Here is a 27,588-nt window from a genome sequence, read left to right on the forward strand (position 1 = left end):
GTACCTCTCATGCATATGATTAATGTTGATTAAACTAAATCTGTGATTTAAAAAATCTTTACTTTTCTCTCTTTTTTTCTTATGCAACAGAATCAACAGGCTATAATTAGTATAGTTTCTATTTGATGTTCTTAATATTCATTTGAGTTCTTCATTTGTTCTGAGAAACAAAAGATGTGAAATACATATTTCTATCAAATTAAACACAGTCTATAAATTATGGTCATCTGTATACAAATACAAGGCCACAAAAAGCAAAATGCCCAACAAGGTGGCTGAGAAAAAGATGCCCATAATAAATATGGATGTCACATATTCCAATATTATCTTATATTCTATTTATTCCTTGTTTTCTTCTTTTTTTTAAATCTCACAATTTTAACTGGAAAAATGAAATTTCCAAAGTACCTTCTTATGAATGATATGATGTTGTATGTGATACATTACAAATTCATAATACTATTAAGCAAATAAATTCAAAGTACATCAATATATTTCTCAGAAAAAACCTCAGAATTTTTTTTTCTTACGTTAACCGTATTCATCACAGTGCATGTTTGTAAGCATACAAGTAGTTTCGAGTGTTAAATTCATGTGTAATGTCAGTGAGTCTATTCTTGTTAAAATTCTTGTTTTTTCATCTTTAGCTCTTAACTCTGCATTATGAACGATGCGGAAAGTATTATTGTGCTGCAGGAGGACAAGGATCATATGGTGCTGCATCTGAGGAGGAAAGGCGACTGACTATGATGCTGTTCACAAATATATTTGACTCCTTAGCTAAAATGGTAACTTGTTTTTTGTCAACATACAAATACAAATACAACGCCACAACAGGTAAAATGCCCAACGAGGTGGCTGAGAAAAAGATGCCCATAAAAATATGGATGTCATATATTTCAAAAATACAGCAACCCAATTAAAAATACAATTAACAAAAATTATAAACAATATATACACATGATAAAATATTATACAATGCCCATAAAGAATACTTATGGTTGTCTTATTCTAAGAATGGATAGCTTCTCGATTTACCCCAACATGTTTATCGTATTTCTTTTTGAACGTGTCAATTGTGTTACAATTTACTACCTCCGGGGGTAAGCTATTCCATTTATTAGAAATCCTATTAGAGAAAAATTCCCTGCGACACCATAACCTTGCATTGTCCCTCACCAATCGATACTGGTGTCCCCTTGTAAAAGCAGTCGATTGGTGGTGTACTAAAAGTTCATGGTCCATCCTATCCATCCCATTGAAAATTTTGAACACTTCAATCATATCTCCTCGACACCTGCATTCATCCAATGTGAACATATTCAAAAAATGAAGTCTCTCTTCATAACTCAACCCCTGTGTGCCAATAAGGACACGTGTAGCTCTTCTCTGCACCCGTTCAACCAAGTCTATGTCCCTCTGTAGGTATGGTCTAACAATGTGAATTTTACTGTAAGCAAATAAATTCTTTTAAAAGAATCCATCATTAAATAATTTTGCTAGGGACTGTCAAAGCATATAAGATATGTAAATTTGACTAAATTATATCAAGATTGATAAAAAAACTTTACTCAATGAATAACTATCAAATATGCAGTAAAAACTGTCTAAGACGGCAGACACTGCATGAGATGGAGACCTGTCTAAGACGGCAGACGCTGCATGAGATGGAGACCTGTCTAAGACGGCAGACACTGCATGAGATGGAGACCTGTCTAAGACGGCAGACACTGCATGAGATAGAGACCTGTCTTAAACGGAATCAAAGTATAGTCTATTTAATGTGATTAGAGCTTTGATCTTTACCTTTATAAAACAGAAATTTGTCTAAAATAGAATATTATTTCAGTTTCTTGATGTTCCGCTTCATACATATATATACAAAATAGATACAATCACTGTATCTATTTTTGGTCCATATAGAATATTATATCATTTTCATTTTCAGACGATGATTGCAGAATAGATATGAGTGAAAAATCCTGTGTATCACCTGTGTATTATTCACACAGGTGATACAGCTGTGCCAAAACATGGCTTATTAAATGTTAAGAAAATAATATTTATTATTTAGAAAAACCATAGTTTTTTTATTTTTAACTCCCTGGTGCTACCCAGAAGTACAAATGTGCTCCTGCCCTAATGAGCATAGAATTTGAATTTATGTCTATTTGATGGGGGGCATTATAGAGTTAGGTCCAACAGTATTGGAATTTGTTTAAAAAAAGATGATTCTCTGCTTTCTATACAAAAATCATCATATATCTGATACTGGGCAGTTTATTTATTTATTTAGTATACAAACCTGTGAAAGGCCAATGGACTCTGACTTCACTAGGTGAACGATACAAACAATCAATGAAAATGGAAAGAAAAAGCAAAGATATCAGTAAAAACACTAAATTAATTAGACACACAAACATATGTAGAAGGGAAAATTCATAATAGATACTAATAAATATGAATTAAAAGAATCCCAGAATACATAACAACCAATAAAATACACATGTACATACAAATAAAATACACATGTACATACAAAGAAAATACACATGTACATGCAAATAAAATACACATGTACATACAAATAAAATTCAATATATAATAAAATTGTAAATTTAAAGTAAAAAAAGCTGCATGTAATTTCAAACGAAAATAATATCATTCGTGGGGAAAAGCAGCAATATCAGTAAAACAATAAAATGATTACACTCAAGAAACGCAACAAAGGGGGAAAAATAAATAAGAAGCTGACATCTATAAATAGGTCAAAAATAAAAATAAATAAAAATAAAAAACTGAACGCAACACATACAATAAAATAACCATACATATACACACGGATAAAACTCAATATGATGAACTAAAATGCATAGCACATTAAAAATTATGAGATCAGAAGCGCTGAAAGAGTGAAAAAATCTGATATGTGGATAAGCACATAAGATCTGGTGGCAATCTGTTTCACACTCTTCCAACTCTACATTGGAAGCTATAAAACTTAGCATTACCCCTGGCAGTTGGAATTTTAATTTGTAACGGATGTCTTTTCAGTAATGGTCTGGCAATGATTTCAAAGAATGGAGATCACTGACCCGTATAGACTGAATTGTGTACAAGTTTGAAGCACAGTTTCAAGTCTGCCTCAAGGCAACGGCATTCCAATGAGTGGACCTCCAAACTACTTAGCCTTTCTTGGTATGGGCGGTGACAGACCACAGAGCTGCTTGGTGAATGATTTCTGGACCTTTTTGATGAATTTTATGTCTTTCACTTTGTTAAGGACACCATATTTGCGAACAATATTCCAGGATGGATCGTATGAAAACTAAGTGTATGCATGAGTGTACTGCTGTCACATTTATGATAGGTCTTTTGTAGAACATAAGAAGCATGTCTTGCTTTGCACACTATATTTAAATAATGTAGGTCGAAATTTCCGGTGTTGCAAATGGTGATTCCTAAGTCTGTGTGGGAAGTGAACTTCTGGAGCTCTTCACCACCCATCGTGTTGCTTGAATTCATTCTGTGTCCCTTTATGTGCATGACATTACTTTCATTAACTGATATTAGAAGACGAGATTGACTACAGTCCAATTATAGAGATGTGGGCAGGCAAGATTTAGTTCTGTGTGTTCAGACGTGGGGAAGAACAGTTTAACATCATCAGCAAATTGTACTAATGGAATTGGGTAAATGTTAAAAGTAATATCCTGCGTGAATAGTACAAACAGTAGTGGAGGACCCAACATCGAGCCCTGCACCACCCCGCTAGACACTCATTTTTTTTCAGAAAGGCAATCATAAACACGAACCTGAAAAGTTCTTGAGCCTAGATATGACTGCAGTGTACAAAAATCTTTTTTTGGCATACCCAGGTTCAAAAGCTTTCTGATCAAGAGAGAACAGTCTACTTTATCGTATACATTGTGGAAATTGATAAACAAAATATAAATTTCTGTTTGTGAAATGTTTACATGCTGTCATTGAAGTGACCATAACTAGACCAACTTTCAACTAAAGTGGTTATTTTTTTTTCTCATATTTACAAAACTTTTCTTTAATTTGAACTCATGTGATGACCCAAACATATTACTAAATATATAACCGTTTTTTTAATTTCCTTTCCTCCGAATTTCATTTTGATGAGACATTGTGAAAATCTGGATTTTTTTTAGGAATATGATCCAGAATTGTTTGGCAAATCATTGCCTTGTTTAATTGCAATTGCTTGTGCCTTGCCACCTGACTATTCTCTGACTCAGAGTGGGGACGATGAATGGTACAAACAATCTGGTCCTACTGATGGTCCATACACGCCTGAGCCTATTACTACATCAGGGTATGTACATTTATTTGATTCAACTTTTTTTCCTTTCCCTCTGGTTGCTTTTGGTGTCTTAAAATGAAAATAAGCAATGTCATTCTCACACTCTCTCACAGCATTCAATACTAATAAAAAAAAAAGATTCTTTCCTTCGGTTTCTAAAGTAATGTAGTTCTCACGTATAAGCTACTTGGTGCCTGGGAACAACTAAAAAATTGTCTGTTGCAGTTAGGAAGGTTACCCATTTTTGACTTGCAATAAATTTGGACATTTGAGCGTGTTCCCATTAGAAAGATTTTCGTGTTTTCCGAGGTACATCTCATTTTCTAAAGTATCTTTTTTTCTTGCAATTTCTCTTGATAATGGCAACCACAAAATGTGTTATCAATTGAAGAATAAGAGAAGATTGTCAATGCATTGATACCTGGAGGCTGAAATCAGTATAAGTAATATAAAAAACAATGTCATAAAATGTGTTTTCTTTTAGGAATATCATATTATATTGGATATTATATTGAATATCACTTCCTATTGTTTTATGGATATCATGAATGAAGGCTAATACCCACAAATACTAGAATTTTCACTTCTTGCATCAATCAAGTTCATTTGAGAGAGAGAGAGAGAGAGTTGACTTCAAAAGAAAACTCTGCAAACTGTTAGAAATGTAGTATTACCTATGTTAAACAAGAAAAAAAAATTCATTTTTCCCTCTTGAAATTGCAAATTATCAATAATTGATTCAGCAGCTCACTGAGCTCATTCATTATGTATGAGCCATGGGGCTACACAGTTCAAGAAAAAGTGGAAATTAATAAAATTTACATCAATTTTTAACTGGTAATGATTCGCTGGAATTACTCAAATGGTAAACCCTTGTTAAAATTTACCTTTATTCATTTTATCCTTTCATTGTTCCATAATAATGCTTATCTAAGTACTGTATTGCTTTATGATTGGAAATGAAAAAGCCTTTTTATTTTTTTAAAAGTGTTTAATGCTTCAAATGATATTCACTTTCTATCACTGTTTATGCATGTAGTGAAACACCTAAAACTCAGTATCTTATTAAACAGCTTAAATGTTTTTTCCCCCAGAGTTCAGCTAACCCAAGATTTAGTTACCATCGTGGTCAAGTTCTCGGAGCATTATCATGATGCATGGGCTAGTAGAAAAATGGAAAATGGGTGGACATATGGAGATTACTGGAATGATGAACGGAAACTTCATCCTCGACTGAAACCTTATAACTTATTGCATGACTGGGTTAGTGTGATTTCGTCTTGCATGAATCAAAATAGTTATATTGCATTTAAACTTAGATTATATCTAGTAAAATATATTTATCTTTTCTTATTCATGCAATATTTGCATGACAGATCAAAACTAAATAAAGCCAAAATCTTACTCAAAAGAACTAAAAAAAATTGAATGTTCATTTTTTTCTCTTTCACAAATTTTTGAAAATTCATCTAATCTTCATTGAATTTTTATATTCCACATTCTTCAATAAACTGAAAACACATTATTTCTACTTCTGGTCTTTTTAAAGGTTTTACTTTTGAAAATCTATGCAGCCATAAACAAAATTTGATGAATGTACTAGATCTGCAAATCATCTTTGTTTTTAATTAAACAGGAGAGAGAACGTTATGAAGAACCCATCAGAGAATCTCTGAAAGCTTTGGTAGCTCTTGGTTGGAAGTTGGACATTGGAGATGCAGCACGTTCATCACTTCCTCGTGAGAAAACTGGGAAATCTGTTAGTATGCCTGTTGATATCAGTTAACACTTATTGAATTAATGTTTAAATTTGTATATTTATATTATGTTTTTGGACATTAGTAGCAGTTAAAGCTCAATTTTTAGGACTTGTGTACATTTTTTCATCAAATGTTCATTAATACATGCACTTGTTACTTTTAGGGTGAATCTGCTCACACCTATGTGCCTCAGCCAGTGGACATGACTAATTTGACATTGAGCAAGGAAATGCAAGTAAGTTTGAATGCAGTTGCATTAAGAAAAGTTATCAAAATTTTACATTTTAATGGTTTCTTGTCACATTACTAAATAAACATGGCCGGGATTTTAAACTATGTTTTCTTTTCAGAACATGTCAGAGAGGTTGGCTGAAAATGCACATGATATGTGGGCTAAGAAAAAGAAGGAAGAATTGGAAGCATTAGGTAATTCAGAATTTTGTAAAGTTGAGACAGTAATATACACAATGCTACTAAACTATTGAAACTTTTCATTCAGTCGTATTATAGCAAACCTTTTGTCCACTACTACTGCAGAAATCATCTGGCCAGGTCAGGTCAGGCAAGGAGATCATACAACCTCTTTGGAAAATCATGAATTACTGGTGCTTTGGCTGGAGACACAGTGGAATCTATATTGTCATCAGGATGCTAAAAAAAAGCTGAAATATCATGCCAACATCAATATGTCACTTTTCCAATATTGCAATGATATACAGGGGTTGGACAAAATAATGTGAACACCTGTGCAAAAAACAACACTCGAGGGAACCTGTCGTATACAGATTTCGAAAGAGGCATGATTGTTGGAGCACGTCTTGTCGGGGCCACAGTAACGAAAACAGCCACCCTTGTTGGTGTCAAGAGAAGTACTGTGTCGATGGTAATAACAGCCTATAGCAAACAAGGAAAGACATCATCTACCAAGCATAACAGTGGTCGAAAGTCGAAGATATCTAATAGACCCAGAAGGGTTTTGAAGCGGTTTGTTTGTTTGTTTTTGCGTGCATGCATGGGTGTATGAGTGTGTGAAGACAACAATGGGAGAATGTCATATGGTCAGACGAATCATCGTTCACATTATTCCAGACTAACCGACATGTTTATGTTTGGAGAATGCCAGCACAAGCCTATGACGTTGATTGTCTCCTTCCTTGTTAAGCACGGAGGGGGATCAGTGATGTTGTGGGGTGCAATTTCTCACCGTGGTCTCGGCCCACTTGTTGTCCTGGATGGGCGGGTTAATGCAGTGGTCTATGTCAGTATTCTGGTGACCATCTTCATCCAATGGTGCAATATTTGTTCCCTGATTCTCGACCTGTGTTCCAAGAAGATAATTCGCCCGTTCACACTGCTGGAATTGCCTGAGACTGACTTGATGAACACCATGATGAATTGCAACGCACGTGTGGCCTGCTAGGTCCCCTTATCTTAATATAATTGAACCTTTGTGGGTTATTTTGAAGGCCAAAATGTGCAGTAGGTTTCCACCTCCAAAGACATGTTCTGAATTAGTGGCCTTTTCGCAAGAGGAGTGGCTACGTATCCCTGTGACTGTTGTGCATGATTTGTATTTGTCCATCCCACGACGGATACAAGCTGTAATTAATGAGAAATGAGGGCCAACAGCCTATTAATAAATATTTTGTCTCATTTCACAGGTGTTCATATTATTTTGTCCAACCCCTGTAGATTCCACTGCATCTCTAACTGAAGAGTTAGTAATTCAAGGTCTTTTGACAAGGTCCACTACTGCATCGATGATGACTGCCACAGTAGTAGAGGAAACATTTGCTATAAAAACAGCCTTTTAATGCGTTGACAGTTTCTATTTTGGATGCACTCTGTAGCCACAGACTCAATCAGGCTGCTAACACAATCCTGATGTTCTAATGGTTCTATAAACCCTCTCTGGCTGTGAAAGCCTATTTTCTCTCGTCATTAAAGGCTCTAACATAGCTGCCATCAGTGACTTACTTTGCCACTGATTTTGTTTTCTAAACTTTTGTATCTATATAGTGCAAAACAATTTTTTTACCATCTGATCATAATAAATTTGATAATACCGATTACCCATATCCAGACTTCAATAGAGACAGAAATAAACAAAAACTGAAAATACATCTGAAAATGATGGGAATATTTTATTATGGTATCACCATTAATATTGAAATTGCAGTTTAATGTTTTTGATATTTTATGTTTAAAAAAAATGACTTTAGCAGATTTTTTATTCAATGGACAACCCTTCACTCACATTACTCTGTTAAATCACAGGTCTACTGTATTTTGGCAGAAAGAAATGTCTAGCCACAAAAAAAGGATGCTTTTTTCATAACATGTTTCTTAAAAGGAAACAGGCACAGCTGTTTGACGCTGCTGAATGTGTTCATACAATACTGTATTTATACTATTTCAGTATTATTAGATTTCAACAATAACAGGTTGATATTTATATGTGATTCATCCGAATGTAATATTCCCATCTGAGAAAACTTGCTGTTTCATGTGATAAATTAAGATATATAAAACTGAGGTATATAAAACTGAAGATGTATAAAACTCATTATTTAGGAGGTGGTATCCACCCGCAGCTTGTTCCATATGATTTACTCACAGACAAAGAGAAAAGGAAAAACAGGGAACGATCGCAAGAGTTTCTGAAATACTTGCAGTATGAAGGTTACAAAGTGTATCGGTGAGTTTTATGCAAGTGATTCAAAAGCACAATATATTCATTTATATTTATCAAAAAGAAATGTGAGAAATACAATTTTACTTTTTTTCCCTTCCAACTGATGACCTTGAATATAGTTTTGATGTTCAATGAAGCCTCACTACAATGATACTCAATATAACGATAAGTCCCTCTACAACAATATTTATTTGTTTTGTTTGGAAATGCCTATAATCTGTTAACTGTTGCCTCTCGATACAAAAATCCTTCTACAGCAATATTTTTCCTTGGTCTGCAGAGTACCGTTATATTGAGTTATTTCACTGTATTTTTGTTTTTTTTTCAGATATTTCTCAGTGTATAAACTTTTCTTTAGTATAAACTTTATATAGCTGTGAGAAACTAAAAGAAAACATAATTCAAAGAGAAAACTTATGACTTCAGTATATTTTCATTAAAAGCTTTTTTAAATGTCTATAGCCTGTATGAATTACTTATTTCTAAAATGTATAGTACAAATATTAGTTATAAGATTATAAGCAAATTATGTTTTTGTAACAAAAACATTGAAAATTTGTATCAACCAATGATACAAATTGAATTTTAGGACGTGTTTCTTAAAATTTCAAGTGTCATTGGTAACAGAAGTTATTAGATGGAAACATTCAAAGTGCTGCATATATTCAACAAATACTAGGGCCTGGGTTTGGCCCTTTTTCCCTTATGTGTGTGTGACCACTTTTTATTTTCACTTATGTAAAGATACAAGTTTCACTTGTATCATTCCAGTAAGAATTTATCTGGTTGTAACAGTAATTTTTTTATATTTTATGCTGTTCTTTTTTTAAGAACATTCTTTTTATTTTTGTATTGAACTTTATTTAGCCTAACGTTTAGTTGCCCATGTTATTTCTGCTTGTATTAATCTCAATGTTTTTTGAAACTTCAAATATATTTTTCTTTTATCACTTTTTTTTGCATATCAATTATATTTTTTAGCATTAATTGTAGCATGATTTAGTAGAAATAGAAGCAAAAATAGCATGGTAATACTTTTAGAATATTGCTTAAAATATATTTCATTGAAATGAATGTAGAACATGTATGATTGTTAGACAAAATTGCCTTTTTATTTATTCTCAATATTTTTGTATAATGCAGCAGATAACTTTTTTTTCATTCAATTCTTGACCTTTTGTAATGCTTTTTTTGTACCATGCCTTTTATTGCTTGATGAGCATTTACTTTAGCTAAATTCTTTAGCTTGATGAGCATGAACAGTTTTTGGAATTTTGTGAATGCTTTTTATGCATATTCAGCTTTTATTTTGCATGTTTAGACCAGTAAAGCTTTAGTGGATCAAAAACGATGCTATTAAATATTACCACGTTATATAAATATCTACATTCTCAAGATTATCAGCTGGTTAAGAAAGTTAAATTTTCTGCAATGCATGTTCATATGGAATTTGAATCATGCTAAACCTTTATCATTGTAATTTACAATCAAATTCTGTTTTTTCAACCATTAATATGTCTTCATTACTTCATTGCTAATTTTAATTTATTCTTTTTACCTTTCATTTCTGCTTTATTCCACCTTTGTGCTTTGCTCATTTATATTTTCTTGTTTAAACATTGATGGCATTAAAAATTTCTGCTATTTCATTTTTTTTTTAAATTAATTCCCCTCAACCTGTGCATTATGTCTGATTAACTTGTTCTGTTTCTGGATTTCCGGTCTTATTTATTCATGTGTTATGGTGATTTTAATTTAACATTACTAATGTTTGTCTTGTTTGAATAATTCCTGTGTGTGTATGTGTTTGTCCATTCCCACTCTCTAACGCTTCATCCTCTCCCTTTACTATCGAAACTTCTGCTTTTTCTCTGCTGCACTCCAACTTGTGCTAAAAACAGCCCAGGTTACTATTCGGATGATTCTCATGCTTCGACATCCAACAGAATTCCAAGGAAAGTTGCTACCAGTGACACTGACACACTTAGCGCAGTTACAGAAGAACGTCGTTTTGCATCTTCCTTGTTAGAGAAACTCATAAGATACATGGATGTCACTTCCATTAGTATGAAATTGCTCAAACCAAGTGGAAATTTCAGTCGAAGGTCTAGCTTCAAAACATCTACCAGAGATGTGAAATTCTTTAGCAAAGTAAGTTACAGATTATTTATTTATATCACCTCTTCAATTTAGATATTTACAGTCAAGATTACACAGTGTAATTTTTTCAGCAGAGAAATACGTACTTGAAGGGGCATATAAAAACTTATAATGTAAAGTTTTCTGGTGCATTAAACTGCTCAAAAATGTAAACACAAAGGCCACAACAGGCAAATTACCCAACGAAGTGGCTGAAAAAAGCAGCAGTTGTTCATTCCAGTTTTGGTGAATGATTTCAAAAATAGATTGAAATATAATTTTTGTATCAAATAAATGCTTTTATATGCAATTAGAATTTACTTTTTGGATGCTACGCTCAAGTTATTTAGATGCCCACGTATTAAAAAGGGATGAATACGCTTACGGTGAAAAGTTTGCAGAGATTTATTCTTTTTTTTCTATTGGCACAAACCATGACTGTCTATTGAACATGTCCGGTTATATCAGATAGAAACATTTGAGCCTTTTCATGTTTTGTTTTTGAAAGTTACACTTCAGCAGAAAAAGATGAGGAGGAAGAAAAGGCACCCTCTTCTTTATTTCCCTCCATGCACATAAAGTTGTATGTTAGATAACAATTTCCCTTTAAAAAGTGACAAACTCAATGTTCTACATTTCCATTGAAAATTTTCTAGCATCACAATGGCTAATGAAATTTTTTAATTTATTATTATTCATTTAAATTTATACGCTTTCTCAAGAGGTCCATGTGATCCATCCAGAGAAATAGCAAAATTTATGTGTTTTTTTTTTTCTTTGTAAGAAAACTATAGAATATTGTTTTCTTGAATTAGAGTTTCAATAATTTTTATATGGTGTATTATTTATGCATTTTATATAATTTCATATATGTAAACGCTTCAAAATTGGAATATCCTTACTTAATACTTGTAATGTTAGTCAAAATAAAAACTATTACTTACAGGTCGTCTTACCATTGATGGAAAAATATTTTTCTTCACAAAAAATATTCTTCTTGACAGCTGCAACTACAACTGCTTCTGCATCAAATGTTGGAATATCTACAGTAAAAGAAAAAGAAATGGTTGCAAGGTATATTTGTGTTTCAAAGCGCTTTATGATTTCATTAGAAATTCACTGACACGAACCCAACATACATGCTTTTTGTTTGCTTTCACCAACACTTTTTTGACAAATACTATTACGAGTGAGAAGTTCTGAGGCAAATTATGGCTGTTTTCATTTTTAAAAAATGATGAAATATAATTTGCGTATTAGATTAGTGTTTCCCAAAGTGGACAATCGCCCCTGGGGGAGGGGGTAGAATGTTCCTGGTAGAAGCTATGAGTTTACTATAGGATCGGGTTAGTATGAATTTGGGATTTATGAGAAAATTTTTTTTGAAGAAATTGAAGAAGGGGGGTATGAGGAAATAAAGTTTGGAAATTTTAACAAAGCAAGATAGATCCGCAACTAGAGGAGAGGCACCAGACCAGAGAAGGTGCAAATTTCACCCTTTAACCTCTCCTTTCAACATTACAAGAGGGCTCCAAAATGCGTGCTGGCCCCCGTTGACCATACATCTAGTTGTGGCCTTGAAGCAAGATAATTATTTCAATTTCAATTTTATTAATATGTTGGATGAATGATAACAATACTTGGTGGTTAGTGAAAACCACCAAGGAGACACCAAGGTCCCATACTGGTTGTTACAATGAAGTTAATTCAATAACATTTAATTATCATACAGTGTAAAATTAAAATAAAGAGTCACTATGTAGTGATTTTTGAGATTGAAAACAAAAAATTATGAAAAAAAATCAAAATAGGAAGGAGGAGGGGGGGGGGGAATTTTGCAATTACACAAACACATATAATAAAAAAATACAAATATATATAAATAATGCAACGGTCACAAGGGGGGGGGGTGCTTTAGTGATTATAAAAAATCTATAAATCAACATACGATTATGTATGAATTGGACTGGCAGAGCAGTTCACAGAAAGGGTATTAAAGAAGGCACAAAGAACAAGAAGGCACAAAGAACAAGAAGGCACAAAGAACAAGAAGGCACAAACTTATGAAAAAGTTTTTGGTAGAATTATTAATGACAAAAATTAAATCCTTTAAAATTTTTTATGTTTTTCATCAACTAGATTCATCAATTTATGTTGGAAACTCAAAAACCTTTTTCCAGTGTAGAAACAAACACGAAATTTCAAGAACTATGTACTAATGAGATTTTTTCATAATCCAACAAGCATTATGTTCTTGAATAACATAGCATAAACATAGAATAGTATATTTTTCTTTATACTGATGATGAATTTGTAAATTTTTTAATCTAAATATAGAACAATTTATGAATACAGTGGAACTTTGGTTAACGAGTGGTTTGGTTAATGAGCAATTTGCATAACAAGCAAATATTTTGAAAAAATTTGATTCGATTAATGAGCGATGATTTGCATTACGAGCAAAAATGTTGTACTTTATTTATTTATTGTCACGTTATCACAACTGCGCTGATGGTTTTTGCTTTCATTCGCACGCATACTGGGGAATTGTGGGTAATATTCTCCCCTATAGTCTCCAGTCAGAGTGCCTTACTCGAAAAATTAACACCTGCATACACAGGCTTGACTGGTTACGATACAAAACTAGATGTAGCATTGTAACCATGCGTATGAGCACTTGGAGTTTATATGTATATTTATTTATAAATTCTGCTTGGTCAGGAGGTGGCTGTAGGCAAACTGATGAACCTCCACTGCCTGCAACCGTAGGATCTTATGGAGGGTATTTTTTCTGAGGAAGAGAAAAGTGTCTCACTTCAAATAAGATTTGTAAAATGTGGGAATCTGTGCAAAATTCTGTAGAAAAGAACCACCCAAATAAAGATGAAGCAGTGTGCGAGAAATGAATCTGTCCAAGAAAAATGCAAATTCCCCGTTTTTGAGAAATCTTAAAAAGGAGGTAAAAAGCAAGTGTCATTAGATACATGTTTTTTCAGAGTCGGACAAAGAGAATAAGTTTGCAGAAAAAAGTGTGTCCAAAAGTTGTCCAAAACAATTGTCCTCCTCTCTCTCCTCGTTTACAGTAAGTTAATTTGTAAATGTTAGTGTATTGCATGTTTATTTATGACATTATATTATTTATATCTTATTCTATAATATTATTTATATCTTATTCTATTATATTATTGAATGAAGTCATTTTTATTAGTCACTTTTATGACAATGTATAATTGCAGAACTAATTATGCGAATTTCCGTTATTTCCTAGGGGGGCGTTCGATTTGAATAACGAGCAATTCATATAACGAGCATGTTGGCGGAACAAACTAAGCTCGTTAACCGAAGTTCCACTGTATCTCAAGTGTAATTAATAGAGAATAATTTTTTTTAAAGTAAATTTATTTAAGATTTTTATTCTTATTTTCCACTTAATTTTCATAACATATTTTCCTTATTTTAAAAATTTTGCAATTTAAATTTGTTCAAATACACTGGTGTAAGAAATTAAGAGAATTTGCAGACTTGGTCGATTATCTCTAGAACTACTGTACCGATTTTAATGAAATTTGATATGTACATACATTGATACAATACAAAACAAATAAGCATTCAATAATATTGTAATTCACACGCATGATCGTGCGTAACACTCGTTGGAGTCGGAAGGTATGAAACAGCGGTTGCAGAATAAACAAAAAAATGGGTTAATAGGGGTATGGTCCCCTCTTACAGATATACAGGTCTCGCGGCGTGATTTCATACTTGAAATGAGGCAGTTTATCATTTCCTGTGGCAATTGGTCCCACTCGTTCAGCAACGCTGTTTTCATTCCCTGGATGGTTCCCGGAGGGGGGGGGTTGCGAGTTGCAATTGCCCTCCCCAGAGCGTCCCAGACATACTCTATAGGGTTAAGGTATGGAGATCGGGCTGGCAATCCATCTGGCGAATATCCTCACTCTCTAGAAAATCGTCGAGCAGAAGAGCTCTATGTGGCCTCGCGTTATCGTCCATTAAAATTAACTCAGGGCCAACTGCACCCCTGAAAAGGCGAACATAGGGCTCCAAGACCTCATTCCTATACCTCACACCAGTCACAGTGCCTCTTTCAAAGACATGGAGAGGTGTGCGGCCATCCAACATGATGCCTGCCCAGACCATTAAACCTCCTCCGCCATAATGGCCGATTTCGCGGACATTAGAGGGTAGGTAGCAGGTCCCTGGTTCTCTCCATATGAACGTACGGCGAGAATCGGTGCTTAGGCTGAACTGGGACTCATCAGTGAAGAGAAGGGTCGCCCATTGATCCATACTCCAATCTCTATGCTCTCTGCACCATGATAAACGGATTCTTCTGTCTGTAGAAGTGAGCAGGACGCAAACAGCAGGTCTTCTTGCAAACAACCCTTTCTCATGAAGTCTTTTGGAAACAGTCACCCTTGACACACGGGTTCCTGTGGCTGCATACAAGTCACGAGAGAGCTGAGAAGCTGTAGCACTCCTGTTACGCCTCGCTATAATCGACAAATGGTGATCTTCTCTGGCCGTCGTGGCTCTTGGATGACCTTGCCCAGGCTTTCTCTCGATGGTTCCGGTATCCTGGAACTGTTTCCATAAGTTACACACGATGCTGGGCATTAAATTTAACTCTCTACAAATCTGGACTTGAGATTGGCCTGCTTCTAGCGTCCCCACAATTCGCCACCTCATTCCATCATCTAAACGTTGGTGGTTACTCATTTTTACTGTTACAATTTGAAATTAACCGATTGCTGCAAAATAACACCAAGAAATTCGCCGAGGTGTGCTAGTGAACGAAATGCGTCTTAACTTACGCGCGCTTATAATGCCTGTTTCTCTACTGGCTCCGCCTACACACAGTGTACGCTTACGTATTTGACGTACAAGATTTGCATTTTTGTCTAGAAGCAGTGGGTTTACATTCAGTTCAGTTATTTTCATGAAATTTGATAAAATATGCAAATTCTCTTAATTTATTTCACCAGTGTAAATAAGCAGATTCACTTTCTTTTTTTTTTCAATAGCTTATATTTAAAATATACGGGAAAACTTCACAAGTGACTTTTATTCTGTGAATTACAAATGTGTAAGACTTTTAACACTTTATAAAATTTTCAAAAATATTATGGATCTACATAGAAAACAAGTCTGTTCATACTGGTGTATCATTTTTTAAGTATATAATTTTTACAATTTCTAATTAATTATTTTACAGCTTATTCTGCAAACTTGCTGCTCTGTTGCGGTCGAAAATGAGTGTTTTTGGGCATGATGCACGTATAGCCGTCAGATGTTTACAGGTTCTTATTCGAGCTACAGATGCTAAGTAAATATAATCTCAATTAAAAGCATGAAAAATAATTTTGGCTATTAATTTTGCAACATTTAAGCTTTATTCTTCAAAAAAAAAAAACAACACAGCATTTGTTGTTGATAGTGCATTTTTTTATAATAATGCAATTTAATTTTTTTTAGTTTTTCTTATTTAGAATTTTGAATAGTAAATTTGCAGAGGGATCGAATTCTCAAAAAAATAATTGTAAAACTGAAGGTTATTTGAATACAAATAAAACACATTTATTTCTGGTACTGCTTGAGCCAGAAGCCCATGAACATACATATACACAGCTACATTAAACAACAGGAGTAAAAAAAGGGGGGAAATGAAGTGAGATAAAATATGTGGATTATCTACACGCCAAATATATTTGTGTATAAACACAAGTATAGAGCACAGAGAGAGCAACGGGGGTTAAAACAGCTGCAACCCAATATAAAATTACAGCAAGCTTGCAAAAGGTCTAATGTGTATTAGAATATTGTATCACAGAACACCAGTTAGAAACCGGTTTTTTTTTGGGGTTCCACATAATCAAATGCCATAAAGCCATTTGATTATACTAAATCCCAAAAAAAACCCTTAAAAACCCCAGAACCTAGAGAGCTTTCAAAGAAGAAAACTTTCTTGTTACTGATATTCACAAAATTATTCTTTGTTTTGAGTTTTAACTTAAAACTGGTCTGGATTTTTTAACGTCACTTAAAGAATCCAGAAATTTTGTAATCCGTACAGATACAGACCTCGCAGCGTTCCTATTTTTCCTCCTTTTCATATTTTTTAGAAATGTCCTCCTATTTTCCTACTTTCGCCGCAATCGTCCTTTTTTACCGCAATTCTCTCCTACTATTCCTATTTTATCCCTCTCTCTCCCTTTTGTTTACAGCCGAACTCTCGCTACGAAAATTCCGAGAAACCGCAAAATGTCACTGCTTTCCCTCCCTTTTTGACGTGTTTTATTCGCATCACTACTCTCTACTAAGAAAAGAGAAAAAGTTCCACTCGAGAGGGGACGACGAGAGACAAGCGTATCTTTTCGCCGTGCGCACGCCATAGTCAAAGTGCTAAAAACTGAAATTCGGTGGGGAAAGCGAATCTGTTTAGTAGATCGGTTGCCGTAAATAAGAAGGCGAAAAAAAGGAGGGAAGAACAGGCTCTATCCATTCACACACGAGATTCCATGAGAGACTAGGTTTCTCTCTCTGGGATCCCGTAAGGAGCGTTCATCCCTGAAGTCGGGTTTTTCTAGGAGTAGGCTTTTTGCTGTGCGTGAACCGAACTGGATCATTTCGCGTCGGCAGAAATATGTTACATAATCATGTGTTTTCCAAGCGTGGCGCTTTGAAGGGAAGGGAAATAGAACAACACGAAAATAAAGAGAAGATCGCTGAAACGCGCGGCATATACGACGCTTAACTCCTCCAGAAGCAGTCTGCCAATCGGGCGTAAAGGGCTGTCGTGAGCCGTATTGCGCTCTGTAGGAAAACGTAGTAAGAAAATTGGTGAATGGACGGCGTGTCGCGCTGGGCGATTCACGTTGCGCGCAGCACAGAAAACCTACCTCTAGGAATAGGTTTGTAGCGCAGTGTGAACCGAATTAGACTATTTCACGCCGGCAGAAAAGTGTTACATAAGGTTATATAAGGTTATGTGCAGATTATTCTGTCACATTAAATCCTAAGCTACGAGGTGCCTCAGCATCCCTTACCAACGTTTGAGGAAATATTTTCATGTTTAAATGGGGAGTAAACGATTTTCAAAATTTGATTTCAGTCATGCGTATTTGCAAATGAAAGTGCACCCTGACAGTCAACGAATTCTAACCATAAACACTCATAAGGGGTTATACGCCTGTAAAAGATTAATGTACGGCCTAAATGCAGCACCAGCAATATGGCAGAGGTACATTGATGGGTTATTCCAAGGAATAGATGGTGTAAAAGTTTTTATGGATGATGCCAGAGTGACATCTCAGAGCTTTGGAAAAAATTTTCAAAAAATGTCAGGAGCATGGGCTGAAGTTAAATTTGAAAAAGAGCACATTTTTTCAAAAAGAAATAAATTTCTTAGGTCACAAAATTGATGAAAAGGGCCTAAGTGAAACGAATGAGAAAACTGAAGCAATTTTGAAAGTTCCCGCACCGAAAAACGTTCAAGAAATAAAAAGTTTTCTGGGTGTGGTAAATTTCTACGGGAAATTTTGTCCAAATCTGGCAACCATTGCCTATCCTCTCATTGAGCTGACAAAAAAGGACGTTCCGTGGCGTTGGTCTAAAAAGTGTGAGACTTAATTCAAAAAGATCAAAAATGAAATTTGCTCAAAGCGAATCTTGATGCACTATGATCCTACACTACCTCTTACTCTTGCTTCGGATGCTTCTCCAGTAGGAATAGGAACAGTTCTATCACATGTCTTACCAGATGGAACAGAAAGACCAATTGCTTTCGCTTCTCGTACGCTGACAAAAATGGAACAGAGATACTCCCAGATTGACAAAGAAGCTTTGGCAATTATCTGGGCAGTAAAGAAATTTATGCTTTACTTGAAAGGCAGAAGATTCACTCTCATAACAGATCACAAGCCCTTGGTAGCGATATTCAGCTCAAAGAAAGGTCTACCAGTGTTGACGGCTACTCGACTTCTGCATTATGCCTTGATCTTACAAGCATATCAGTTCGATATCATTTATCGTAACACACAGAACCATGGTAATGCAGATTGTCTTTCCTGATTACCTTTAAGGTCGGAAGACTTAGTTGTCAAGGATGATATAGAACTCTTCCAATTGAATCAAATCGAAACACTACCAGTGAAAGCTCAACATTTAGCAAAAGAGACACAAAATGATGAAGAGTTGGGTCCATTGCTGAGGAAATCGAAATTCGGTGAACCTTTAGGAGGGAAGGAAGCTGAGTACACCTTGCAGGACGGATGTATAATGCATGGCCAAAGAGTTTTTATTCCGAAGAAATTTAGAAATCAAATTCTTGATGAACTCCATCAAGGCCATCTGGGCATTGTTAAAATGAACGCAATTGCTCGATCCTACGTCTACTGGAGGGACATTAATAACGACATAGAAAAAGCTGCTAAAAACTGTCCAGATTGCTCCAGATTCAAGTCCGATCCGGTGAAAGCAAGGGTACACCATTGGGAATACCCAAGTGCTCCATGGGAGAGAATTCACGTAGATTTTGCAGGTCCCATATTCAAGCATATGTTTTTGATCGTAGTTGATGCTCATTCTAAATGGATGGAAGTATACCCGATGAAATCAACAAACACATTCAAGACAGTTGAATGCCTACGGGACTGTTTCTCTCGATTTGGACTGCCTTTAGTGTTAGTGAGTGACAATAGTCCTCAGTTCGCGTCACACGAGTTTGAAATATTCATGAGGAATAATGGAATAAAGCACAAAACGTATGCTCCCTTCAAACCATCAAGCAACAGGGAGGCAGAGTGATACGTTCACACCTTAAAACAATCCCTTCAGGCGATGCAAAGATTTCCCGGAAACATCTACCAAAAAGTGAGCATGTTTCTGTTGAATTACAGAAAAGCGCCAAATGCGACTACCATGCAAAGCCCAGGAATGTTATTCCTAAAAAGAGAAATCCGAACGAGGATAGACCTAGTCTTGCCAAATATCAAAAACAGAGTTCAAGAAAGGATCAGAAACGAGGTCACAGACTTCTATGACTGAACTTTCGAGCAAAGAGATCGTGTGGCTGTGCGAGATTACTGATCCGCCAATAACAAGTGGAAGTTCGGAACTGTTCTCAACAAAGACAGAGTTCTGTACTACACTGTAGATGTAAATGGAACTCTCCTCCGACGTCACATCGACCAGATGAGAGCAGCTGGCAATCAAGTTCAGCCAATCTTGGTGGTACCCAGAGTTCCAGGCAAACTTTCATCAACTCCTGTCGCTTCTAACTCTGAGGTACAGATTGCTCCAGAACAGACAACTCAGGCAGAGATCAGCAGCGATCTACCAACACCAGCTAAGGCACTAGCAACGTCCAGCAAGCCTACAGGGATGTCCAGTACTCCCGTTCGTTTGCGACGTTCCCAACGAACCAGGAAAGCTCCTGTCCGGTTGGATCTTTAAATTAGCTGGGAGGAATGTGGTGTCCTTATAAGAAATGACTAAAAGAACTAAAGTGATAAGAACATACAACGCCACCTAGTGTTGTGTAAGGGGAACTAGTGAGTTCCACCTCTGACATCAAGTAGACAAGATGTCTAAATGTTCTGCTCCTTCCACTTTATAAATTCTTCCTATCTATATGTATGTAATCTATCTAAGTCTAACGTAATAATAAATACTCATCAAAATAAATACCCATGTGTTATCCACTCGGCTCACAAAAGTGTTAAAGAAAACACAACAGGAACTGTGACGCGAACCACTTGAATGACCTGAAACTGTGCTGCAGATTCTCTGGAACGATCTGGAAATGTATCGCTTAGTTCATTTTTTGAAAAATTAGGTTTGAAGCTGGAGGCCTCAACAGATGATTCTGGGGCCACATTCGGCCCATGGACAATGGGTTAAGCATGCATGTGCTACATTTCTATGGCACCTAGACAGGTTTTTTTCCTTTCTCTGAAAAGCACAGGTCATTAATCTGACTTTTAAAGTAACAGTAGAAATTTGATTAATTTCTTTTTAGTTTTGCTATTTACATTGTTTTCTATACCACATTCTGTGGAGATGAAAGATTTTTAAATTCTTTAGAGAGAGAGAGAGAGAGAGAACTTGAGTTTCTTAAAATATCAATAGATAATACTATAATTAAAATATATAAGGTGTGAATCTCAATGGCACAATATTTTTAAATGCCACAATAATTTGGGAATTCAGTTTTTTCCATCCTATTTTTTTCCTATTTTTTGTCAATGGTTTTCCTACTTTTCCTACTCTTTTTTTCAAATTTTCACTTCTAGGCCTGCAGATATCAAAATTTTGTGCGCAGAGAAACATCAGGTCATTGCAGGTGAAATAAAAGATAATATGTGCACCCTATCTGGAAGAAAAAGTTAGAGGGCACATTTTTTAATAAAATTTTTATTTTCCCCACTAGCATCTCTGTGCTCATCATGCTTCCCTCCCTAGACAGATCTTTTTGTGTAAAAAAAAATAATGGGATTATGTCCTGCGTCCACTGCTAGAGCCTCGCCAGCCCCCATCCTTCTATGGATCATTGTTAGGGATACGTAAATTTCGCAAAAAAAAAAATTTTTAATCATAAATTTCGCATTTATTTGCGAAAAGAAATTTTTAATCAGAAATTTTGCATTTATTTGCGAAAAGAAATTTTTAATCAGAAATTTCGCATTTATTTGCGAAAAGAAATTTTTAATCAGAAATTTCGCATTTATTTTGCAAAAAAAAAAAATTCAGATTAGGAATTTCGCATTTATTCATAATAACGAATTCCAAATGAAAAATTTCACTTTCGTTCACACACACAAAACACAACTCGAATAAGTGAAACGGTTTAAATCAAAAATTTCACATTTAAAAAAAAAATCTCTATTTTCTATTAATTTAACCTTATTTTTCAAATGCGTTTTATAGCATCATTTTCCGAAATTCAAAAAAGTTACATATACAGTCGGGTACACTTATAACATAACCGGTGAATAAAAAATACGGTTGTGAAATCCTTCACTAAAATTTTTCCCATTCACGTCTATACATTTTTATCTCTGTTATAACATGGTCGGCTGAAGTTGGTTTTCTGTGGTTCCCAACTTCAAGGCGCAAATGCGAGCCGATCTCCCCGTTAAAAGTCTCGCCACAGAGAGCAACAGTCCTACAACGGTAAATCATTCAACCATAACACTTCACTCATAGTTAGAAAATTTGGGGGCAGATGACAGCACTACACATAACAAGCATTACACCGAAACAAACTTTACGTCAGGTTGCACTACACGTACACGCACATTCCCGCATGTACCGATTCGTTGGGGGGTTCCGCGGGGGGGGGGGGTTGCATGTGGGGTGTAGCAGTAGTAGGTAGGGACTCCAAAAAATGGGTTGGGGATCCATGATGTTCTTAAGTCAACCACCTCGTTGGGCAATTTGCCTGTTGTGACGTTGTATTTGTATTTGTATTTATACCCTGCTTAAAACATACACTGTGGATATAACAAGCCAAAAAAAAGTGGGCATAACCAAAAAAAAAAATCCAGATATAACCCTGCAAAAAAAAAAAAGAACCCAGGAAAATATATAGTCAAAAACAGCCTTTTATGGACAGCATTCCTTGTATACGGGCGATATTTTAGCCCTAAATGTTTTCAATAAACGCAAAAATACATGGAATAGTTACACTTCCTAATCAACAGATAGCACTGAATATTATAAATAACAAACTTTAGCATCACCTGTCGATAATAAATGTAACTATTTTGGCAATAAAATTTTTGCTATTTAAAATCCTGTCTTCCTGTGCAGAACTGTATCATCTATGCTTTTCGGAATTATGGAATTTTTACTTGTTTTTATAACTTTGTGATCTTTTTATTGGTGGTTTCAATTCAAGTTGAGACTGGTGACTAATTCAAGTGTATCATTAATTGGTGAATTCATGAACATCAGTGGGATTATTTTTTCTGAATTTTTTAAGTATACAATACTGTCAACTGCAAAGGGAAAAACTATTAGCATAAACTTAAAAAAAACCATTAACATTTCAAAAAATATCTTCATGTTGTTGTATATTTTATCTTGTTTTCTAAGTAAATTTCCAAAATTTTCACATACCAATCAAAAACTATGTTCATGCTATATTATATTTCAATTTTGTGAGGCATAATCTTATTTTTTCCACGACAATCTCAATAATGCATATATATATATGTCTTTTGCTACATAATCTAATTTCAACACCTCCCTTATGACATACACGTCGGTTAATACATACACTTCTCGAATCACCTAGGTCCTAGGGGCTATGTTATAACCGAACTCGACTGTATTTATTACACAACATCAAAGGGGGAAAGTGCTTGTGGTTTCCCTTTCAAGCACGCTCACAAGTACTGAGCAAAATTACTTTTCCACTTCAAAAAGTGTAAATTACCTAGATTTCGCAAAGAAGTAGTAAAAACATCAAATTTCAGCATTTATTCGTCAAAGTTGGCAAATTTCGCATTTATTTCATAAATTTTGCATTTATCGCAGTTATTTTGTAAATTTCGCATTTATCGCAGTTATTTCGTAAATTTCGCATTTATCGCAGTTATTTCGTAAATATGAAATTTATGTATCCCTAGTCATTGTGCTTATTCAAACCATTGAGGATAGATGCTTGATTTCATACTCAGGAAATATTTACTGATAAATACCCTATGATTCATTGATTAGCATCATGATTATTTCACTTAAAGCATGTGTCAGAGTTCTCGTACTAGAACTTTTCTTCTGGTGATGGTTCTAATCAAATTTCTTAATTTGTGAATATACCTCTCATTAGTCTGACAGCGCTCCACCCTCATGGGTTCCAACCATGAGTTGAACCAGCGATAACATGGAGACCCATGGCCCACAGTGGAACCCCTAGACTGAGATCTTTGACGGGCCCCAGGCCAGACTCTTTAGACCCCCATTATAAAATTATAGTGAAAAACAAAAAAATGATGAGAATTTTGGGTCCCTGGGCTGGATCCCTGCCAGCCCCATTCCCCTAGTGGGAGCCATGCAGGGAATGAATAGCGGCTTCCATGATAAGATCTGGCACAATGGTTAATGACAATAAATATTAAGGTGTGATGAAGCCCTCTTTCATTTTGCCCTGGGCTATGATGCTATTAGACGGCAGTAGAGACACACTTATTTTGGATAAAATTCAAAAATTTGTTTGAGGTCAGTAGAACAGCCTCGTTATACTCGAGGGTTTTTCAGAACATCCTTGTAACTATCCAGGGTTTCGCGAGAAACTTTATGTTGGAGATCCCTGGGATATATTGAATACACAGATACATAAAGATTATGATAATTTATGGAAGAGAGAAGAAATAGAGAAATATTTTTTTAATTTAAACTAATTGCAATTTGTTTTACCCTAATTTCAAATACTTGGTTTCCATTTCAATAATCGTTTTGTTAGAAAATATTTATTGTAATTATTAAATTCAAATAATTTGTTTGTTTTTGTACATTCTTTTATATCCAAGTTGCCAGTAAATAATAAAGCCATTCATTAATGAATGTTAAAAAAAAAGTTTAATGTACAGTTTTACACTCTGACCTGGCTCTTTGTGCCAATTTTTTTTTTTTTTTTTTTTGAGAATTAAACTTAGCTAATGATTTTGATTTCAAAACTGCAGATTTGTTAATTTTTTCCTTTTAATATTCACAGGACTATAGCCAAAAATTGTCCAGATTTTGTGAAGACAAGTATGCTGACATTTTTTAATCAAGCAGCTGATGATCTTGGTCAGTTGGTTCAAAACCTCTCCTTGGGCAAATACAGTTACCTCAGAGGAACAACAATGAAGACCTCTTCTTCTTTGAATTATATTCAACTTGTTCTCCTTCCTGTTCTAACTGCTTTGTTTGACCATTTGGGTGCATACGAATTTGGTAGTGATCTTTTATGTGAGTGATCTGCTTCTCGATGAATTTCTCTAAAGAAACCTTATTCAAAACTTTTTGTTATTATAACTAAAAAAAATTGTTTTTTTTCTTTTTTAATTAAGAAAAGTTACATTGCAAATAATATTTTTACAATACTTCTTTTTTTGAATTTATCATACAGTTTTAATTCTTTTTACAGTTTTCTTTAACTCTCTCACTGGTACTGAAAAAATATTTCATGCATTGTATTTCTTGGTTGACAAAATATCTTACTTCCGTGTGAAAACTTCTTATTTTTACAAAGACTAACTCAACTATTCAATTTAATCAGCTTGTGAAGCTGATTTCTCAATGGAGTATTTTTATTTTTTTCCTCCTTCCCAGGGTATGCCGATTGATACTTCATTTTTAAAAAAAATCAGATTTAAATCACAAAATTTTAAATCCATTTTTTCTTTACATAACTCCAATGATATTGAAGTAAAAGTAACCTGGTATGATATGTATATCACTTATATATGGTAAAGTTCTTCATTAAAAGAGGTACAGAAGATCTTCGGTGAATACAGACTTGAACTAGATACAGTGCAGAAAGAAAACTGTGCAATTTATAGATTTTGTACATGGAAAAAATTGTGATGCATTACTATGGTACATTAGGGTTCCCCTGATAAAAAAAATAGAGAAATTAGTTCTTTTACAATGCCTTGAACTCTATGCGCTAATTACTGATTAAAAATAGTAATAGATGTTGTACCAACATAAATATTGTTGAATTTGAGACTTTTTCACTTCTCTTATTAAAATTTCAAGCTTGCTCATTTTTTACCAAAACTCATTAGATCTGTGAAACTAGAATAAAAATGTGTAAATTATTAAGCAACATCATGCAAAATGGAAATACATCATAACATAATAAATGGATCCATCAATTGCGCAAGAAACAATCTTGTCAATATAGAATGTTTTTTATTTAGTTAATGCTGAATGGCCCTTTGGCTGTACATCGAGTGAATCGAAAAATCATGAATAAAATCACTTTTCTCTATAAAAGAAATGTTAATCCATGAAGTTCATTTGGACTCAAATGAACTTCATGCATTATGTAACATTCGACCATCCATGTTACATAAACACAGATTTTTGGTGTTCATATTTTTTGCTTATATGTAGAGTTTTTTTGTAGTTTATTCATTAATTATGAATTAAATTTGAGAGATCAGGTGAAAAAACAAGTAGATGATATGAAAATATACATTCTTAAATGATTAACAAGATTTGTTTCTATTAATAAGTAGTCAGTTAATTAAAGTAAAAAAAATCTGATTTAAATAAAAACATTTTTTTATCACGATTTTTTCATACGCTGCTCCTGTTTTTCCTTACTGAAAAAATAAGGGGTTGGAGGAATGACATTTTTCAGAGAGTTAAGTTATTTCTGCTATGGCATTTTTAAGGTGGATCTTTAAAACAAATTGTGTCAAGGAAAGGGTTAATCATGCTTTTACTGATGAAATTTTTCATATTAATACTGTGTGTTATATATAAATTGTTTGTATGAATGTGATTTTTTTTTTCTCACAGTGAATGAAGTACAGGTTGCGTGCTATAAAATACTAAATAGCATGTTCACTTTAGGAACAAAGGCCGAACTGAGTGACAGCAGGTACTACTATATTACTTGTGTTTTTTTGTTCATCTTCCAGTAATACTTATATTTTCTGCTTACTGTGTTTTGCTATGGCCATCTTGAAATCTCATGTATGCAGTGATAATACTATTATTATAGGTATATTAATATGATATTAATATACCTATTAATATTATAGATGCAATGAATATCTTTATACATTGTAGCTTTTCTGTGTTGATTAGATTTTGCGATATTAACCTATGTTATGTTGAATTGTATGCATCTTTATTTATCTTATATACATATAAGAATGTATAACACAATAATTGACCAAAAAATTTTTTTTCAGTAAAACATTTTTTTTCCTTGAACAAATAAAACTATATAATATAATTATAAAATTCTTATAAAATTTGACCAGAAGATGTTGAATTACAAATCACATTTCAGTTGTTATTATGAATTAACCATATCACATATTCATTGTTTCGATTGAAAAATTATAATTCTTCATTGCACTTTTTAGTTACATTCTTTAAATTACATTTTTGTTCAGTTTATTTGTAAATTTTTGTTTATGATTTTAATCAGTTTTTAAACATTATCTTGTAGGAAATTTATCAAAACAGAAATGAACAGGTACGGATATTTTTTGGTTTAGTTTCACTGATTTTGTTTATTTGTATGATTTCTATTCATCACTAAAAATCACGAGCTTTCACCGTGAATATCACTACCTTTGGATTGTTAGGTTATATCTTCTCTTCACCCTTTTCCTATATTCTTATTATTTTGTATATTATTGATATCTCTAAATTCTAACTTCATAAACAATTTATTCCATAAGATCTATTGACAAATTTTCTTTCATTTTTCTTTTTCAGGCACAGACCAGCTATTGGCAATTGTTTAGGTGCTTTTTCTGGAACTTTCCCAGTGGCATTTCTGGAGCCTATGCTGAATCCACATAACCAATATTCCATTCATGGGAAATTGCAAGAAACATCTTTGGAAGCTCAAGGTACACTTAAATTGTCCTTTCAAAAACATCAGGAGGTTGTTTTTGTACTGACAGAAG

General features: G+C 34.2%; 1 protein-coding gene across 13 annotated transcripts in view; it reads left to right on the top strand.

The window, feature by feature from the left end:
- The window catches only part of RyR (Ryanodine receptor), a 178,209-nt gene that overhangs the window by 79,578 nt on the left and 71,043 nt on the right, over positions 1 to 27,588 (top strand). For 8 of the 13 annotated variants that reach the window (XM_089255391.1, XM_089255395.1, XM_089255400.1 and 5 more), the window contains 14 exons: positions 648 to 788; positions 4,179 to 4,342; positions 5,425 to 5,593; positions 5,967 to 6,089; positions 6,254 to 6,325; positions 6,441 to 6,516; positions 8,665 to 8,788; positions 10,687 to 10,936; positions 11,871 to 11,998; positions 16,158 to 16,268; positions 24,660 to 24,898; positions 26,462 to 26,543; positions 27,123 to 27,149; positions 27,395 to 27,531. In XM_089255391.1, coding sequence (XP_089111517.1) covers positions 648 to 788; positions 4,179 to 4,342; positions 5,425 to 5,593; positions 5,967 to 6,089; positions 6,254 to 6,325; positions 6,441 to 6,516; positions 8,665 to 8,788; positions 10,687 to 10,936; positions 11,871 to 11,998; positions 16,158 to 16,268; positions 24,660 to 24,898; positions 26,462 to 26,543; positions 27,123 to 27,149; positions 27,395 to 27,531 — 1,843 coding nt within the window. The remainder of the gene's footprint in view (positions 1 to 647; positions 789 to 4,178; positions 4,343 to 5,424; positions 5,594 to 5,966; positions 6,090 to 6,253; positions 6,326 to 6,440; positions 6,517 to 8,664; positions 8,789 to 10,686; positions 10,937 to 11,870; positions 11,999 to 16,157; positions 16,269 to 24,659; positions 24,899 to 26,461; positions 26,544 to 27,122; positions 27,150 to 27,394; positions 27,532 to 27,588) is intronic. The other 5 variants (XM_089255398.1, XM_089255401.1, XM_089255396.1 and 2 more) reach the window with 2 other exon arrangements.

Source organism: Pholcus phalangioides, unplaced genomic scaffold (genome assembly GCF_987345545.1).
Source record: "Pholcus phalangioides strain wild (caught in Gottingen) unplaced genomic scaffold, Ppha-v1.0 ptg000042l_1, whole genome shotgun sequence".
NCBI classification, from domain to species: Eukaryota; Metazoa; Arthropoda; class Arachnida; order Araneae; family Pholcidae; genus Pholcus; species Pholcus phalangioides.